Source organism: Phyllostomus discolor, chromosome 11, assembly GCF_004126475.2.
Source record: "Phyllostomus discolor isolate MPI-MPIP mPhyDis1 chromosome 11, mPhyDis1.pri.v3, whole genome shotgun sequence".
Lineage (NCBI taxonomy): Eukaryota > Metazoa > Chordata > Mammalia > Chiroptera > Phyllostomidae > Phyllostomus > Phyllostomus discolor.
Window position 1 is genome coordinate 87,419,718 of NC_040913.2, and position 19,367 is coordinate 87,439,084.

Below are 19,367 nucleotides of genomic sequence, written 5' to 3' on the forward strand. Positions count from 1 at the left end.
GGCTGATTACCCGCACGGGCTTTGTCTGACGAGAAGGCTTCCCTGCTGTTCAGCAAGTCACTCGTCCTGTGCCCCCTCCTGAACAGGCGTGTGCACACGGCAGCGGTGGCTGAAGGCCCCCACGCGCCCCGCTTCCCCATCCCTGGCCGTCATTTGCCTCTGAGTGGAGCCCACACAACGTCTGGCAGGAAGGTGACAAACTCAGACACTCACAGGGGCCAGGCGGGTAACGTGAAGGCGTCAAGTGCACCGGCTGTAAGAAAAATCAGAGCAGTTGAGCTTTGTTTTCATTTTGACGGTACAGGCATACTCTTCACACCTGCAGATACACACACCTGTTTCTTTTCTTGTGACAATTGGCACACGTGCCCCTCCCAGCGTCTGCTGTTTCTCCACTTTGGCCGAAGGCATGGGGACCCAGCAAGGACAGATTCAGGTTTTGTGGGGCCTGAAGCTGGGAGAATTGTAAAGGTCTCCTTTATGAAAAAAATTGCAATAGAAAGGCATAGTCATCAGCAATTCAAGTGCATTTTAAATTGCTCTTTGCCGCGCTGAGCCGCGCCGACGTGAAGTAGCTCTTAGGTGAAGTCCACTGGCTCGGTGACGAACTGTGCAGCTTTGACACCGAAAATACGTGTTCCTTCAGGTTATTGCACTGTGTTCGAGCAATTTTCCATGTTGTTTTTATCTGGAACTGCCAGGCTTCATCACGACAAAGGATGTATTGGGTACGCCAAGACTAGACAGGACATGCTGGACACAGAAAACGTGCGACTTCACATGCAGATGTGCTTTCTGTTCGAAGGGAGATTTGCACCCTCCGACCTGGGAATGTTGATAAATTCCATTCCACACCATCTCCTCCCCAAAAGGAACATGGCACATTTACAATGGGGTATGCTGCATTCATGACCCAGATATATTTCAAACAGGAGAGGCCTCGCATTTTGACAAGGTGGTCATGAGAACTGAGTCTTCTGCTTATAGTTTTGTGTATCTGAAGATCGGGAGGATTTCCCAAAAGCAGCTGTGGGCTCTGTATAGTTCCAACCTGTTTCTCCTCACGCCGCCTATTTCTGGTTCCAGGCCCGGTGGGGGGGTGGTCACACGCATCCCGCCATGGGACCTTGGGGCCAGCACCTTCCGGCCACGGCGCTGGGTGAGTCAGCACATGCGGGGACGGCCGTCAGTAGCCTTACTCTTGGACATGATGGAGGGCCATGGAAACATTTTCACTAACGTCAATTGAATTTCTAGTTGGAACCCCCTGAGAGGTGATGCCCTAGCTTTGACCAACGTGGGGAATTGGGGGGAGGGAAAGTGAGAGGAAGGGTGATGAAAGGGACAGTGGGCTTGACCAGTTGCTGTGAAAATAGCTTACACTTGAAAATTTTACAAAATGAATAAATAAAGGACCGTGTGAACAAGTTGCGAGGCCCGATCCCAGAGTGGGCAACCCACTGGCACAGGTGAGGGGCCCCGAAGGTGCATTTCCTAAGCGTCATGGGAATCTGCCTCTGCCACAGAGAGACGGTTTTCTGCGACGCCACAGCGGTGAAGGCTTCCGGTCAAGTCACAGACACCCACAGGCCCCTGGCTCCCTACTTCCAGACCAGCGCCGGGGGAGAGGCAAGCATGGAGCAGAGGAATGACCAAAAGCAAGCAGCTGCACTTTCTCCTGTTTCCCAAGATGCTTGGGAGTAATCCCTGTCTGCCCATTTCCTGAAGAGGTCAGCAGCAACAATCAACGCCCTGGGTGCAGGTGTCGGGGCACCCATATCAGGGAAGGACCGAAGTCAGGACGGGAAGAGGGAGGGGGTGGGGGGAGGTGTGTGGAGCCAGCCGGGGCTCCGTTGTAGCTTCCACCCGCTTCGGTCTCCAGGGTGCGACCGTGTTCTCCCCGAGTTGCTTATTTCAGACCAGAGCAGAGGAGAAGAGCTGCGTGGTAGATTGAAAGCACACAGAAGAGGTCAGCCAGGGGTGTGGCGGTGCCCTTGACTCTTCCCTGGGGCTCAGCCCTCCCTATTCTTTAGCTTCCCTGGAGGCACCCAGCCCAACCCCTGGCCTTTGACCTGCCTGGGCCTTGCTTGCAGAGTGGCTGATACTCTGGAGCAAAAGATCATAAAGGAAAGACCAAAAAATGGGACAGCAGGTACCATTCAAAGCAGCACTATTGGAACAGATGGAATAAGGCTTTAAAGTGTTTATTATTTCTCTTTATTTTACAAGAAAAGGAAGCTATTGGCAATATAAAACAGTCATTAGTTTAAAAGACCTAAATACATTGATTAAGAATGGAAGCTTTTCTAGTTGAAATGCAGCGCGCAGTAGCGGCAGAGGGAGCATTTGGCGGCAGACTCGGGGCGGCGGAGGGAGCATTTGGTGTCAGACTCGGGGCGGCGGAGGGAGTTGGGAGAGGCTGTCCCCTCGAGTCAAGAGTCCGGCTGATGGCGGCCATGGGGCAGGGTGGCCCTCTGCTCTCATAAAACCCTCTGAATCTGCAACAGAAGCCAGAAGTTTTTTTTTAAAATGTGGATTCTCAGCAGTTTTCAATGTTGTCTCAATTTTAAAGAAATACTAGGCAAGGCAAGCAAACCACAATGGCGTCGGTGTGTGGACTCCTGGTTTGCAGACTCTTAGGTGCGTAGCCATGAAGTTCTGATTACCCCGGAGGATTCATAGCATGAGAGGTGCTGGCAGCCTGCGTGACAATTTGTCACACTGAGGATCCATCAGAGCATGAATAACTGGCGGTGACAATAGCCACACACCCAACATGCAATAGACACCAAGACTGCCCTTTCGGGGATCATTGCTGTAGTTCATTACAATAGACTGCCATGCTGTAATACCTACTTTGTGGCAGGGGCTTATGTATATTATTTCATCTAATCTGCACACCAACCTGAAAGAGAGAACAATTATCTCCGTGTTACAGTAAGCTGAGGCCCAGGGAGGCCAAGCAGAGCTGGGGCACACACTGGGTCACATGCCTGGGGTAGAAATTAATATGCAAATGAGTGGTGGCCAGACTGTCTATACAGGTAGGACTCTGAGCCACAGTAACCTGTCCAGGAATCCACCTGCTGTCTCTAAGTCAGACTGTTATCTCCTGCAACTGGTCTAGGAAGCCAAACAATAATCCCTGGGACAGCCAGCCCCAAAGGGCAGGGACTTGATTAATAACAGAGAGCTTCTCAAATTTTTGTCTGTTTCTCACCAATCCAAAAGAACCCGTGCACCCCAATGTTCATGGCCGCACAATTTACAATAACCAAGTGCTGGAAGCAACCTAGGTGCCCCTCAGTAAATGAATGGATCAAAAAACTATGGTGCATTTACACAATGGAATTCTATGCAGCAGAAAGAAAGAAGGAGCTCCTACCCTTCCCAACAGCATGGATGGAGCTGGAGAGCATTATGCTGAGTGAAACAAGCCAGGCAGTGAGAGACAAATACTATGTGATCTCACCTTTAACAAGAATCTAAACAACAAAACAAAGATGCAAGCAAAATATAACCAAAGACACTGAAATAGAGAACAGACTGACAGTGACCAGAGGGGAGAGAAGAGGGAATTTCAGGGGAAAAGGGGAAGGGTTTACAGGAACAAGTATAAAGGACACATGGACAAAAACTAGGGGTGGGAGTGGAAAAGGGAGGGAGGTGGGGAGGACTGCTGGGGGTGGGCTGGGATGGGAGTAAAAGGCAGAAAACTCTACTTGAATAACAATTAAAATTTAAAAAAATTTTTATCTCAGTTTCTGACAGAGGACCAATCTGGAGAGCCTGCTATGCACCCTAACCCATCCCACAGGACGCCTCGCTCCCGGGTGGCCCGCCTGCGGCTCCCCCGGGGCCCCAGCCTCCACTCAGGCCCCGAGCCTTCTCTTCATCTACCGTGAAGCTTCCCCCCACCCCTCAGCCTGCGTCTCGGTCCCAGGGCCAGGTGCGGTGGCCAACCCCCTGGCTTATTCTCCGATTCTTTCCACAGGCCGCAGGTGTGACACGGATGGTTTGACATTTTAATCCTATCCAGGGAAAAGTGAAATGTAAAAGTCGTGTAGCAATTTCTTGAAAAAAATCTTCTCTCTCTCTCTCTATATATATTTATTCATGTGTATTCATAATACATGCCATCATTATTGCTAGGTGGACAAAGTATTTTCTCTTGTTATAAATTCTGCGGAAACTAGGCCTCCTCGTTAACATCAACTAAAACCGTGAAACTGGCTCAGATCGTCTTAAACAACAAGTGAAGTTGTTTTCTCCTCACGGGAAGTCGGGGGCAGGCTCGGTGGGCTCCAGCTGCACCAGGACCCCGGTTCTTCCCACCCCTCCCTCTGCCAGCCTCCCCGTCGGCTTCCTCCTCGGGCTGGGGGCAATGGTCAGGCGGTTCTGCAGGTGACGTCCAGGGGAGGAAGAGGGGCCGGCTCCTTCTGTGGGTTTCCCTCAGGAGGAAGCATTGCCCAGCAGTCCCTAGTTGTTCTCTCCATCTCTGTTGGGCGGACTTTGGTCCCGAGTTCATTCTGGAGCCAACCCCTGGAGGAATAGGGTTACTCAGCTCAGACCGGCCGCCCTGCCGGGGCCAACGTGGGTCGGTGTCCTGCGGGCACACAGGTGTAGGCAGGGAAGCTAGCCTGATGGAGTTACGGGAACTTGGAGTTGTCTGAATATTCGCTGGGTAAAAACTGGTGTGAACCGAGAGAGATTGTTCAAACCGGAGGAAAGAGATGTTAAGTAAAGGAGTTAGGTTCTGTTTCCTCATCTGGAGGGACAGGGGAACTGGAAGAAGATTTGGTCCGTTATGAAAATAGAGACTTGAAAAACTTTGCTTCTACTCAGAGCGTGCGGGCTGCTCTCACATCCCATCGCTGCTCCATCTTCGGGTCTGGAGGCCTCGACGCGCCCACGTACTTGTGGTTGTCGACGGCTGCAGCGCATTCACGCCACCGCACGCTTTCCTCGGCCCTTTCCCTCGCTGCTGCTGGGAGTCTGGGTCAGTCCCAGTGTTAGTCCGTGTTAAACTGCGGCTGTTGTGCGTACGTTTGTACATAGTAGGGTTTTTCCCCCTTTGGAATTATTTTCTTGCAGTATATTCTCCAAAGCAGAATTACTGGGTCAGTCTGTAGCTCTTGTCACATGTTGTCCTATTCTTCTTAAGGGCCACGACAAAGAACCACCAGCGGTGCCCGGATGTGCTTATTTCCTCCAGGTCCTGCCAACGTTGTGCTTTATTCTTTGAAGAAGGTGTGCTAGCTTAATAGTTGGGAGGTTGTTGTAAGTGACATTTCTGTCATTGCTGGGGGGTTTGGAATCCATCAGCTCGGCGAGGGGCCAGAAGCCTGCAGGGCTGTGTGAGGATCCCAGCTGGAAGAAGGCGGCAAGCCGCACCCAGGGGAGCAAAAGTGGTCAGCTGGGAGGCAACCCCGCTAGTGCCCAGTGCTCTTGCTCATTAGCAAAGTCGACTTCTAAGGAACCTTGCCTCACGCGTGCAAGGCTCACACAGCTGAGCCTCCATCAGTGCAGACTCCACGAGTGTTGTCCCTGAGGGCAGGCTCCAAGAATCCTCAACATTGGTCCAGATCTGCAAGCTCTCCCTCAGGAGCCCCTCCTCCCCAGCAGGTGGTTGGGGTTATGTGATGAGCTTGCTTTCTATGAGAGCACGGGCTACAGTGGAGTCCCGCGGTCCTGGAGGGGAGCTCTGGGGAGCCACTCGGGGACTGAGAGCTCGGCTTTGTCCCTGCTTCTCCCCACGTGTGAAGAGAGAGACGCCCACCCTGTGTGTGGGCTGAGGCGGAGGCCCTCATGTGGCTGATGTCTCCCCTCCAGCCAGGGATCACTCCACCCACCCAGATCCCTGGGAGCTGACCGAGCCCGGAGGTCCTCGTGGACGGAGGCACTCTGTCACTGCTGTCATGTGTGCCTGTCATTTAGATATCATCTGTTCTGGGACCTCCTGTCTGGGTGGGGAGCTGCTCTCTGTGCTCCCAGAGCATCCTATATATTTTACCATGTAATTTAATTTGTTTTATTGTATGCATGTAAGAGCGTTATTCTGAAAAGGAGCCCATAGGCCTCATGTAACTGCATAGAAGGTCAATGGCTCAAAAAAAGATTAAGGACCCCTGAGCCCAGCTCTCCCTGGTGGCTGCGACCAGCCTCTCCAGCCTGGGAATCTTCTGTGACTCCTGGCCTCCGGGCCTCACGCATTCTGTTCCTTCTGCCTGCACCACCCGGTCCTCCTCTCTGCCCTGTTGGTTCCCGCTGTGTTTTCATGACATGAAACATCACTCACTCCAGCAAGCCTCCCTGACTGTGCAGCCCCAGAAAGTGTTCAGTTACTTCTCTCTGCCCCCAACCCCTCACCTCTCTCTTCCCCTCACTTCACTCTTATTACACGGCATTAAATTGTTTGTCTGTCTCCCTGAACGGTTCGTGAGCTATTTGACAGTGAGAGCCCCTCTCTCCATCTCTGATACCCTGTGCCTCGTGTGCTTGACATGCCTTATGATAAGCACTCGACTCTGGGGTTTGTTGTGCAGGGATGAATGGGTGGGTGGATGGATGTCTGGATGCCTGGATGGATGAGTGGATGGCTGGGTGAATAAATGGATGGATGAATGGATGAATAGGTGGGTGGGTGGATAATTGGATGAATGGATAGATAGACGGATGAATAGGTAGAAGGAAGAATGGATGGATGGATGGGTGGGGAGATGGATGAATGGGTGGATGAAAGGATGTATGAATGGCTGGCTGGCTGCGTGGATGGATAGGTGGGTGGATGGATGAGTGGGTGGATGGATGAAAATATTTGGGGGCGATGCAAAGTTTTCCACATTTACAATCTCTTTAATCAGATTTTCTTCTCTTAGAAATTAAATTCCCCTTCCAGCTAAGGCTGCTGAAAATCTGTGTTGATAACATCAATGACCCTCCCCCTGCAGCAGGATCCCAGAGAAACTTGGCAAGAAACGCTGGCTCTGGGTCCAGCCTCCCGGCCTCAGCCACGGGTGGAGCAGGTGAGCCTGTGGCCACAGGAACCGCAGTTGATGACCAGGGTATCTGATCCTCTCAATCTGAAGGCAAGCGAGACAGTCACACAAGACGGCCATGGACGGCCTGGTGCGAGACAGGGGCAAGCCGGTGAGAGAGTCATTCACTCGTGACTGGGGAGCGAGGGCCGGTTTCACGGCAGCCAGCCCGAGCCAAGCCCGCCTGCCAAGCCCTCTCCAACGGCATAAACCCTCGGTTCAGAGGAATCCAGTTGCATGTAGAGACTCTGGAAAAGGCGCCCGTTTCAGCCGGCACACAACCACCGATACCCGGTGCAGCAGAAGGCAGTTTCACGCAACCCCTGCAGCCGGGATTGGAAGACAAAATACAACACAAAAATAGTCAGTCGTTGATCCAGAGCCTCTGAGGTGCGCCTCGGTTTCCGTCACTCTCCCAGTCCCCTGTGCGTGCTGGCGTGGGGTTACTGTGGTCACTATGTGACAGGGACGTGAAGGACGTTGTCTCACGTCACATGCAGGCATTCGTGGCAGGCAGGCCTTGAACCCAGGTCTTTCTGATTCCAGAGCCAAAGCTCTTCCATTGCCTCCAGGTAGTCTTTGATTTATGGAAAAGTTCATTCTCTTTGGGGGAAACACCCGTGTCCTGATTCTGAAGTGAGCTATCGTTTTGTGAGTGCTAGGTGGGGTTTCAAAGGCCATTTATGTTGGTGGGGTGAAGCAGTGTCCCCCATGGGAACCGCCGGGCACAGCTCTGTCCTGCTGGGCCCCATGGCTGGCCGGGGCTGCGGCCACACTCCCCTCCCCTGCAGCCAGGCGGCCTCTGAGGGGGAGCAGGGGCATTGCCTGACAACAAGGAGCTGCTGGGAGAGAAGGCTATGACAAAACACATTGCTGGGCTGCGAGGATTTCCTTTGAGGGTGGTTCGGAGAGAAAGCTCCCCGCAGACCCCTCAGCACCCTGTTTTCGGGAGGCCGGGGTGACGCGGCCTGTTGAGAGACCAAGGGGCCCTGGGTCTGGGAGCCGTGAGTGCCAGGGAAGGTGGGCGCTCCCGTGGCCCGTGCAGCCTTCGTCTGCCGGGCTGGCCAGTGCCCACGGGGCGGTGAGGGGGAGCTGCCCATCCTCAGGCGCCCAGGTCGGCTCTAAGGTCTTGGGGGTACAGGCGGCTGCTGGGATGGCTCATTGATCCAGAAAGGCCATTTCCCGCCTCTCCCTGGCAGGTGCCTGAGCCTGGTGACCCTGCGGGACCGAGGGGTCACGGTACCCAGAAGCCCAGGACCAGCAACGGATGCTTCTAGGTACTGAACTCACTGACCGCTTTTCCAGAGAGGCCTCCGTACAGGCACCGATTCCATATCTGGCCCAAACCCCTCAGACCCAAGCTACACGCGGGCAGGGATCTGTGGCCTGTGGCCGGCCGCAGACGCTCACCAAGCACCTGCTGAACGAGTGACCGAGAACTCTTCAAGTTTTCCAGAGCCTGTCTCTTTGTTTAAAAAGAAGAAACAGACTGGACAGGCCTGCCCAGTCCTAGGGAGCAGCATTTCCATCGTGTTCTCTGTAAATGGCACTCCCGGAGTCATGCCACATGCGGTGCTGACCTCAGGGGCCCCAGCAAACTGGACACAGTCACATTCACATTTCACCTTTGGGTCCCCCACATTCTTCCTTTCCTGACTACCGGATGGAGCGGGCTTGTTCTCAGAGTTGTTGCTCCTTTGAAGTTGTTCCAGAATGCGGGACCAGAACCCCTCTGTTAACCCGGTCTGGAGCTCTCTGATGTTGGGGCGTGGGTGTGCTGGCACGTGGAGCCCCAAACCTCCCTCAGCAAGCCTGGGGGGCAGTGAGGAGTCCACACCTGGTGGGCACCATCAGCCATAGCACCGCTTCCCCGGTGACAGCCAGAGGCTAAAGCCGAGGTCCTGAGTGTCACTGCTCCTCGTCCCCCACATGGGTCATCAGCAGGCCCTGCCCACTCACCCTCCAGGGAACACACTCTGAGTTCTTCCACTTCTAGTCACTTCCACCTGTCCCTCCCCAGAGTGAGTGACACCATGTCCTCTGCAGGAGCCCCTGCGCCGTCCACTCTGGAGCAGAGCCAAGGGAAGCAACTACAGTGCAACCCCAGCCCCTGTCCACCCCTCTGGCCTCGCCCACCTTCCTGGCCTCGCCTGGTCCCCGATTCACCTTGCTTACAGGGCGCCCACTACATGGCTCCTCACTTGGTTCCCAAAACACGTCAAGCATGTTTCCGCCTGGCTTCAAACCCACAGGCCCTCTGCCTAGAATGGTTCCCCAGGCTTTTGACTTTTCTGCTGGTTAGTGAGTCCTTGGCTCACGTGATACATTCTCAGAGAGACCTAGATCATCCTTCAAAAATCTTATTGGGCCTCAGCTGGTGTGGTTCAGTGGATTGAGCGCAGGCCTGCGAACCAAAGGGTCCATGCCTGGGTTGTGGGCCAGGTCCCCAGTAGGGGGCGTGCGAGAGGCAACCACACATGGATGCTTTTCTTCCTTTCCCTCTCTACAAACAAATAAAATTAAACAAAGTCTTATTGGAATCTGGGATTATCTTGGTTTTTCCTTTCCACTTGATTACCTGTCTCCCTACCTGAAGGGCCAGGACTATGCACTTCTTAGTCTCCTCTCACCCCTGGGCCGAGCGCAGGGCCTCCCACGGAGCAGCTGCCCGATAAATAGCTGTCCAATACCTGAATGGCTGGGCCCCGAGTTTATTTTTCTAGTGTCACCTCCTGTCAGCCCACTGCCCCCTCATCCTCCCTCTGGCTGGTCGCCGGCACCCTGGAAGAGGGGCTGCACCCTTGCGCCTGTCACCTCTCCCTGGAGTCACACCTTCCCCCTCTCTGCCCGTCCCCCGGGGTCTAGCACAGGTCCCGGGACATGGCAGGCAGGTGCGCAGTTACTGTTTGCAAGGCGCCTGGGCTCTCTCCCAGAGAGAGGACAAGTACTCTGACAGTCGGGGCACCAGCTGGGGCTGTGCCTTCCTGCGGAACCCAGCCGTGGGGGAATGAATGGAGAGAGCCCGGAACCCGAGCCTGGAGCCCCTGGTCCTGAACAGCTGAGTGGGGTCTCCAGGCCTCAGCTCCCTGTGAATCGGGGCCGCGGTGGTGTCTGAGGCGTCGGCTGGCTGCCTCCTCTGGAACCCCATAAGGTGCCAAGGCTGTCACTAGCTGGCAATGACTTTCCCTCTGGTTGACTGGAAATTAACCTACTCCCTAGGGGCATGAACCTCAGTGAATATTTAGAAAGGATTTGCAAAGAAAAGAAGGCTGTTAATCCTGAGACAGAGGGCTTTTCATCTCTGTTTGTGTAGCGGGTGGAGGCCGTATCCCTGGCTGGGACGTCCCCACATTCCTTCCTGCAAAGTCCCTTTGCTGATGTTCCCACCGGCTTTCCTGGTGCGGGGTTGACAGCCCCAGATCCCGGTGAGAGTCCGTGGTGTCAGCACCCCCTCCACCACGGTGGGCCGCCGCACTGGGGGCCCGACTCCGGGCCAAGGAGGGGCACCGTGCTCAGTGACTGCCAGGGCTAGCAGGTAAAGCTTCGACAAAAAACGGAGAGGCGAGGCTGACGATGGCCAAAGTCTACTTTCTACAGCCTGGAAAGCTGGCGCTGCGACGCTGGCATTCGGCAGGCTCAGGGTTAACTCTCCGCTGTGTGTGGGGCAGCTAACCCGCTTCTTTAAGCTGCCGATTCCCTGTCGGTTAAATGGAGGTAACAACAGTGCCTACAGTGGAGAGTTGTTGTGAGGACACGATAACACAGATAAAGCCCTTTTCCTGACGCCTGGCTAGCAGTAAGTGCTCGGTAAATACTGGCCATTATTGCCTCTCGAGCCCCTGGGTCGCCACGAGATGGGCGTTTCTTCCCTTCACTGCCCAGAACTGAGATCTCGTGGGATTTTTCAAGCATTAGCCCTTTTAGGGCTTGGGATAAAATTTCAGCTGCGGCCTCGCGTAACATCAGAGAACGAGGCGTTCAAACAGCTGTGAGAAGCCACGGAGTTCTCCACCGGCACACGCGGGGGAGCGCCAGTCAGTGCTGACCTGGGTCCCCGGCTCCGCCTGAAACGGGCTGCAGGAGTCCTGGAGTCGCTGCCCAACCAGCAAGACGGGGGTGGGGGTGTGGGAGAGGGAGTCGATGCACCCCAAGTGTGCCTTCAGACAGCCCCTCGGGTCTGACAGTTGGAGGGCAGCGAGCATGAGCGCCCCGGAAAGGGTCTGCAGACTCCTCCCGGATCCGACCCCAGATGCTCTGCTGGCGCTGAAGCTCAGCCCCGGGCCGTGGAGAAGGGCAGGGGGCTGCGCTGGGCTGGGCGCCCCCCCAAACCCCTCCTCGCTCCACTCACCACTTGGTTTCTGCTGTTTTGCCCTAGACGACTTCTCTGAAACATGGACACGGTCCCTTACGTCCTTCTGTTCCAACCCCCAAATGCCACCAACTAGATGTCGCTCCGGCTTCCAGACATTGAGGACACTGGGGGTTTAAAATGATTGTTTTAAAATTCGCAGCATGTATCAATGGACTTGAACTGATAGGTTTGATTTATAAGTGCGAGGCTGTCTTTCGGTTGGGTGCCCCTGAAACGTTCATCGAAGGGTCTGGGGAGAGGGAAAAAACCAAAAATTCACTCCTTGCCCACGGAGTTAAAAAGAAAAGGGTGGGGGGAGAGGGGCGTCAAGAGGCTGTAAGGAAGAGCACACCAACAAGCATCAGCTCACACTGCACCGTAAGCTGTAACAGCTGTGCCGGGATCGTCACACCCCTGCGTGGGGGGGTCGTTGGGAAGTCAGCCTCCAGAGGTATTCCCGCCCACCTGGCACGTTTTGTTCAGGACATTCCGTGGGTGAATGGACTAAAGCAAGTTACCTTGTTTCCTTTCATAACATTTTTTTCTAACCCTACACGGCTTGTAGAAAGTTTAGAAAGTAGAGATCATGGACGTGAGGGGGAGGAAGAGTCTGTCTCTAGCAAGGTGCGAACATTCGGCGGACTGAGAGCCGTGGTACCTCCTCCCCAGACCTGCAGTGTGTCCATCTTCTGCGGACTTGGGGTGATTTGACATTTCCTGTCCCACTCCAGGTGGTAGACTGAGTTCATTCTTTTCAAGGTCACTGGTCATGCTCAGACAGGGCAGGATGGCCCGGCTAGACAAAAGGCAATGCGGGCACATTTCTGGCGTTGACATTCTAAGTTCACACTCACCATCACTTACAAGGGTCCGTGATGTCCGTTTACCAGACAGATGTTTGCGGAACACACAGCAGGTACCAGGCGTGGTGCTCAGGGGGCTGTGGAAGCTGCAGCTTCCTGTGAGTCCAGTTCTGATCACTGAGCTCACAGGATTAACCTGAGAATTAGCATTCCGCAGGACAAGACGGAGTAAGGAAAACAGAAAACACTGTGCATTTATTACTTATTTATTTCCTCATCCAAGGACACGTTTATCCATTTTTAGAGAGAAGGGGAAGGGAGAGAGCAAGAGAGGGAGAGGAACACCGGTGCCAGAGAGAAACATGGCTCCATTGCCTTTTCAACAGGCCCGAGCTGGGACCCAACCCTTGACCCAGGCATGTGCCCTGACGGGGAACTGAACCTGCGACCTTGGGGTTTTCTGGGCTAACGCCCAAACCACTGAGCCACACGGGTTTTGCATTTTCTTTTTAATAAAAAAGATTGCCAGGAGGAGCCCCGGTCTCTGCGCCCAGCCCAAGCGACAGGGAGGCCTGCAGCCCCTGCGGCAGAAAGGAGGACACTTCCTGCGCGGCGTGGCCTCAGGCGAGCTCATTGTTTCCCTGTTAGTCGTCCCCAGCACACCCCTCCTTCACTGCAGCGCTGCTCCTAATGCCTTAAGATTCAGCGGATATTTCCCCTGGAAGGCTCCAAGCCGAGCCAACAACTTCGTCTTACGCTGAAGCCGAGGACCACTGCAGGGAGAAGGCGGCGCACTGTTTGTTGGAGGCGGAGCCTCCAGCTGCGCTCCTGCACATGCGCACTGATCTCCAGGGCGCGGGGGGAGGGGGGATTTTTTTTTAATGATACTTTTGACGACATGGGATTAGTGTCTCTCTCACTGTAACCCTCTCAAAAGACATCTTGTGCCTCCTCCCCATCTCTTCAGTCCCGTGCACGTTGCCCCACAGAGAGCCACGGTCACCAGCTGATGGGGTGGGGGCCCCGCGTAGGGCCACCCGCCACTCTCAGCAGCAGTCGGGCTGCAACGTGGCCTCAGGTGGCCTTGTTTGTGTGGCTTCCATATTTTAGATGATACAAGGAAGCTCATTACTGGAACCACCAGTGACGCACAAACGATTGTTACACGTGCCATTGCTTACAATCCTTCAAAGCCCCTTAATTATATTCTAAAACCCAAATCATCTAGCTGCACGTAACTGAGCCCCACAGCCTATTTTCTATGGGGTCCCCGACGCTGCCCCCAGGCACCAGCCGTTGAGACCACTGCCCACTCACCATCTTTCAGAACCAGCCCTCTTCTTCAAGAACCGCTTGCCTCCCCCCGGCTGGAGCAGCCGCCCCCGCGACGTCTCTATTGGAATAGGGACCATACCGGCTTTTGTGTGGCTGGTCTTGCCTGAGAATAGATCTTTGCGGCCCTGGCGCTGGCTGGGTCCCTGGCCCAGAGGAGGAACCCGAGCACGCGAGGCTGCCTCAAAGTCCGTCTGGGGACTTCGTCCTCCGAGGGCAGCCCTGGATTAGCAGAAAACGCAGGACAAGCAGCCGAGGGCAACGGCACAGGCTGCCAGTGGCAGGAGCTGGTGCCAGACCTGTCAACGTCTGCATAACCCGCAGAGTTTGGTGTGACCATGAACTTAATTAACCTGGAGCATGAGAGCATAGCACCAAGCAGAGAGAGAAAGGCCGTCTTTTCTGTGTGATGCTGGCCTGCCTCTCCCTCCGAGTCTGGCTTTGGTCAGTGGCTCCATTTAACGGGTCAATCTGATTTACTCTTTTCTTGACAGATTTATTTTCCACAAATGACCACAAAAATATTTCCAGTCCCACAAGCTCTTCTAGAACCTTGCTATTCCCTCTCCTCGAGTAGGGCAGGCCTCTGTGACTGCCTCCTCTGGGAGGGAATGGCAGAAGGGACACTTGGTGACTTTGGAGACTAGGCCAGGTGGCCCAGCCTTTGCTGACACCCCCGGGAGCAGAGAGGAGTCCTCCCTCCGCAGTCGGTCTCACCCAGACTGCAGGTTCGTGCTCACCACAGGTGTGCACGGTTCGGTCTCACCCAGACTGCAGGTTCGTGCGCACCACAGGTGTATATGGTTAGTACTCACCACAGGTGTGCATGGTTCGGTCTCACCCAGACTGCAGGTTCGTGCGCACCACAGGTGTACACGGTTATCGGTTTAAGTGGCCAACTTTGGGGATGGCTCCTGTGGGGACATTTACCAACCCTTGCCCTGGTTTCTCAGGGTGTGTGGCTCTGGGCACACTGGGATGGCTGGTCACCTGGACCTCTGGGCCGTCAGAAATGCACGTGATCTGACCTCCTGAGTCCTGATTAATAGGGAGGGTTCCTCTTCTTTTCTAGACTAATGTTCCTGAGACGGAGGTAATGCAGGCCTTGCTAAGCAATGGGGTGGTGATAGTATTTGTTTTCTGGCTGAATTTCACCCGGCCCCACCCCCACCGCTCCACGTGGTCTGTCTAAGCAGCTTGTCCGTGAACTGCAGTGTGGAGAAGGGGGGTCCCCTGCCCTCCAGGCTCAGGGCTCTGATGCTGGGGCTCCCTCTGCCCGGGACACCCCCACCTGCTCTTTTCACGGATTCGAATTCTCCTTTTTCCTTGGCTGGGTCTTCGGGCCCTCAGCAGTCCCTGCCTGGCCAGAAGGGGGTGCACACACACGATTTGTTATTTTAAACGTTGAAAGAATGCCTGAGTCCAGAGGGCACTTGCTGGTGTTTAGGTCCAACTGCCGCCACAGGGGAAGTTCCTGCCCGAGATCCCTGGCAGCAGAGCAGCCCTTCCTACGCCTCTGGGGCGGAGAGCAGCTGCCTTGTGGGGCGGCCTGTTCCGTCCCGTCTTTAATGAAACGTTTCAGTGTGATAGGGAGAGCCGCCCCGTGACTGGGAGCGACTGCTCCCAGGAGCTTCCTCCCTCCTGCTGCCTCCCCAAAGGGAAGCTCAGCTTCCTGTCCGCCCGTTTCCTGAGGATGAGGCGCTGGGCGAGTCTCTGGCCCTGGCTGGAAGCCTATGTCTTTCTGCCAACGGGAGCAGTTTCTTATTTTAGCCCGCTGAGGACGGCACTGGGTCCTAAGGGATTCTGCAGATCTGTAAGAGTTAAGAAAGGGTCTATCTTTAAAGTCGTGGAGAATGCCGACCCTCCTGCTTGAGGTGGCTCCGGCCACAGGATGGGGGTTCTGTGTCTCTGGTCCCCTGTTGAGCGAGATCATAAGGGTCGTCTCTGGCACTGGACTGGACTCGCCAGCTGCCATGTGACGGACAGGGAGGAGGCTCTACCCACAGGGAGAGGCTGCCACGCAGGACCACTGGGCCCTGTCTGCTCGCTGGGGGTCCTGCGGGAACGGTTTTGTGGTGTGTTCCCAAGGTGTGGCCTGAATCAAAAAACCGAACGCCAGCTCCGCTGTGGCTCCTGTTTGCAGGCCAGAGTTTGCATGCCCTGAACCGCGGGAGTCTTCACGCTGGGGCTTGTGACAGTAAAGACAGCTCAGCCCTGGACAGAGAGCTGTACCCCACATCCTTAACGAGGATGGACGACATCTCCCTGTGAAACCCAGAGCTTCCCAGGACGCACCCTTCCTCCCTGGGCACGCACCTCCGCGGTTTCCGTTTTAATGAGCCCGGTGAACCTGCATCCACCTTTCGAAGGAATCCGAGGAAGCCGCTCCTGCCAAGCCCCGGCTGTGGCCCTGTGACACTCAAGAACGCGGGCCAGGCTCTCGTGTAGGTTGAGGGAGCCCAAGGAGAGTGAAGATTATAGGGCAAGCCCGCCTTTCTTTACAAGGGCTTGCTTTGCATCCTGGAATCTCAGGTTCAGCCATTACAATGAAGTCCTGTTATAGAGAGCGCTGGCCTTTTATCACCACTTAAAATCTAATTAATCCATATTGAAGCACAAAGATTTCCGTTGTCCTTTAGGGTGAGGGGTCATAGAGGCCTCTTTGTTCATCCTTCGACTTAGCATCACCAAGGCTTGGGGATATAATTTTACCAAGCAAATCGGAAGGTAACAGATCAAATCCTTATCAGAAAGCCTAACTCACAGTTTGAACAGAGCCCCGCGTCCTTTACATGAAACATCATATTCATGAAGAACAAAAACGCATTTCAGGGTGCCCAAGGAGTTAATGAGTGGGGCTTATATCCCAGGCAGCATAGGACCAAGCCCAGCACACCGCTGTCCACCACAAACAGACTCCGGCTCCTGGAGGGGCGGTGGAAGTCACAAGATTTGTGGCCATGGCTTTTGTCTTTAGAGTAGTAATGCAATTCGTCGGATTTTTATTATCTTTGCTGGGATGGGTTTTATGCATTATTACAATGTTTCTGCCCCATTGGAAAAACCTCAACCTGGAGCTGAACGAAATGGAAAACTGGACCATAGGCCTCTGGCAAGCCTGCGTCATCCAGGAGGAAGTCGGGCGGCAATGTAAGGACTTCGATTCTTTCCTGGCTCTGCCTGCCGAACTCCGGATCTCCAGGGTTCTGATGTTCCTGTCCAACGGGCTGGGCTTTCTGGGCCTGCTGGTCTCCGGGTCTGGGCTGGACTGCTTGAGAATTGGAGAGAGACAGCAAGAGCTCAAGAAGTGGCTGCTAATCCTGGGAGGGGTTCTGCTCTGGACCTCCGGCCTCGCAGCCCTGGTGCCTGTCTCCTGGGTCGCCCACGTGACCGTCCAGGAGTTCTGGGATGAGACTGTCCCGGAGATTGTGCCCAGGTGGGAGTTTGGGGAGGCCCTCTTCCTCGGCTGGTTTGCTGGGTTTTCTCTCCTGCTAGGGGGGTGTCTGCTCATCTGGGCAGCCTGTTCCACCCACGCGCCTCTGGCCTCGGGCCACTACACAGTGGCAGAAACAGAGACTCAGTGCCCATTCCTGCAAAATGGCACTGCGGTTCCGAAAGTGTGACGCTGACAAGACCAGAGAGACGTATTATCTGCACCAGCTGTGACGTACACGTGGACACAAGATCGGGGTCTTGGGTACACCACTCAATCTGTGCCACTCACATTTTCTCAATAATTACTCTCCTATCCTAGAGTCCCTTCCCCCTCAAAAATCTGGAGAAGAGGCAATCTTATGTCTCAAAGAACAGGACCATGTTAATTAAGCATTTAATTTAGCATTTAAATTAAGCATGTTAATTTAGGTAGGAGCAAAAATATTTCAGTGATCCAGTTATTTAAATCAAAATGTGGTTGTGGTTGTCCCGCATTGTCAGGGTTAAGCTTTAATGTGCTTACTTTATATTAGAAGCATTTTAGTTTGTTTTTGTTGTTGGCTGGAAATAATAATCACCTGGTTTCTTAAAGAGAAAACTAACACACTGAAATCTTTTAAGAATATTCTGCATTGGCAAGACCACAGGTTAGGCTGATCCCAAAGCGTAATTTTCGCAACAAGGGCTTTGGTCCTCCTTGATCAGAGGAGTTTGCGTGTAGGAAATTACAAGGTGCCCCGTGAGACAGGGTTTTAGGGGGGCTAAAAGGTTTTCAGTACATTCCGATATGCTCACACTCAAAATACCGGCCATCTCCTCTCTTCCCTCTTCCCTCAAAAGCCTCATACTTAAAAAGTTAAACAATGAAAGATTTTTGCTTGATATTGAGATAGTGACAGTTCATTTGCCCTGATGAAAACTTTCCTTTGCTCCATTAAAAGTTTTGGGATATATGTTTCAGTGTTGCAGCAAAAGAGATGTTGATTCTACTCTACAAAGTCTCATTGCTTACCTTTTCCACAGCACAGAAAGCATATTTAAGCCAAAAAATGTTTATGCACCTGTGTATGAATTTGAGAGAAAGCAGGTAAACAGACTCGATATTTTGTTTCACATTGTTTCGTATGTTATATGGTATGCATAACCTAAGGAATTTTTCAGAAGTAGGCCTGATCTAAGACCTAGAGAAATTTCTGTTGATTGATTTATTTGGTTAAGAAATATTTTTCTTGAACCTTTTTTTTTTTTTTTAAATAACACTCCGTGTTACCACAACATATGTACTGAAATTCAAGAACGATTACAAAACCTGGCTGGTGCAATTAGCAAGACGTGAAGCGGCAGGCCTTGAACCCAAACTGTCAATCAAACATTTTGCATTCAGACTTCCTAGTTCTTTGACTTGTTGGGAAGGTTGGGAACAACAGGAAAGCCATTTAGACATTAACAATGAGAGGAGAACTACAGTTTAATGTACTTTCAGGGACAAATTGCTTACTAGTGAACGGGCCCTGGCCACTCCTTGTCATTACTGGTTTGCAGAATTAGTTCCCTTTCCTTTTATGAAACCTATTCAACATGGAATCAAACAATAGAGACTCTGGCAAGAATCCTCTTATATACACAATGAAAAACTACTTCTGAGTCCTGCAACTGAAAACACAAGCGTGCCACACTTTTCACCGCAGCTGAAAGGCAGGAATTCGTTGGGCTGCGGCGCGCAGGACTTGAGAATGGCTCTCGTGTTTAGAACTGCGGCCCAAGTAGCTGGAAGCTCACTCTCGTTGCTGGGATGGGTTTTAACCTGTCTCACAAACTACCTGCCCCACTGGAAAAACCTCAACCTGGACTTGAATGTGATGGAAAACTGGACCATAGGCCTCTGGCAAGCCTGCGTCATCCGGGAGGAAGTGGGGACGCAATGTAAAGATTTCGATTCTTTCCTGGCTCTGCCTGCCGAACTCCGGATCTCCAGGGTTCTGATGTTCCTGTCCAACGGGCTGGGCTTTCTGGGCCTGCTGGTCTCCGGGTCTGGGCTGGACTGCTTGAGAATTGGAGAGAGACAGCAAGAGCTCAAGAAGTGGCTGCTAATCCTGGGAGGGATTCTGCTGTGGACCTCCGGCCTCGCAGCCCTGGTGCCCGTCTCCTGGGTTGCCCACGTGACCGTCCAGGAGTTCTGGGATGAGACCATCTTGGAGACTGTGCCCAGGTGGGAGTTTGGGGAGGCCCTCTTCCTCGGCTGGTTTGCTGGGTTTTCTCTCCTGCTTGGGGGGTGTCTGCTTATCTGGGCGGCCTGTTCCGCCCACGCTCCTCTGGCTTCCGGCCACAGCTCGGCAGCAGAGGCGCAGCATCTCCGTCAGTGCCTGGAGATGAGGCACACGCACCTGCAAACCTAAGTCACATGGCATC

The 19,367-nt window shown here is 53.7% G+C and overlaps 2 protein-coding genes across 2 annotated transcripts; both read left to right on the plus strand.

The window, feature by feature from the left end:
• Nucleotides 1-15,597: 15,597 nt before the first annotated feature.
• LOC114508848 (putative claudin-24) lies at nucleotides 15,598-17,347 on the plus strand. Its single transcript, XM_028526897.2, has one exon. The coding sequence runs from the start codon at nucleotides 16,484-16,486 to the stop codon at nucleotides 17,144-17,146; it is 663 nt and encodes a 220-aa protein (XP_028382698.1). The 5' UTR covers nucleotides 15,598-16,483; the 3' UTR covers nucleotides 17,147-17,347.
• A 1,323-nt stretch (nucleotides 17,348-18,670) lies between these two features.
• LOC114508381 (claudin-22-like) lies at nucleotides 18,671-19,354 on the plus strand. Its single transcript, XM_028526307.1, has one exon. It carries the CDS (start codon nucleotides 18,692-18,694, stop codon nucleotides 19,352-19,354), a length of 663 nt encoding a protein of 220 aa, XP_028382108.1. The 5' UTR covers nucleotides 18,671-18,691.
• The last annotated feature ends 13 nt before the right edge of the window (nucleotides 19,355-19,367 follow it).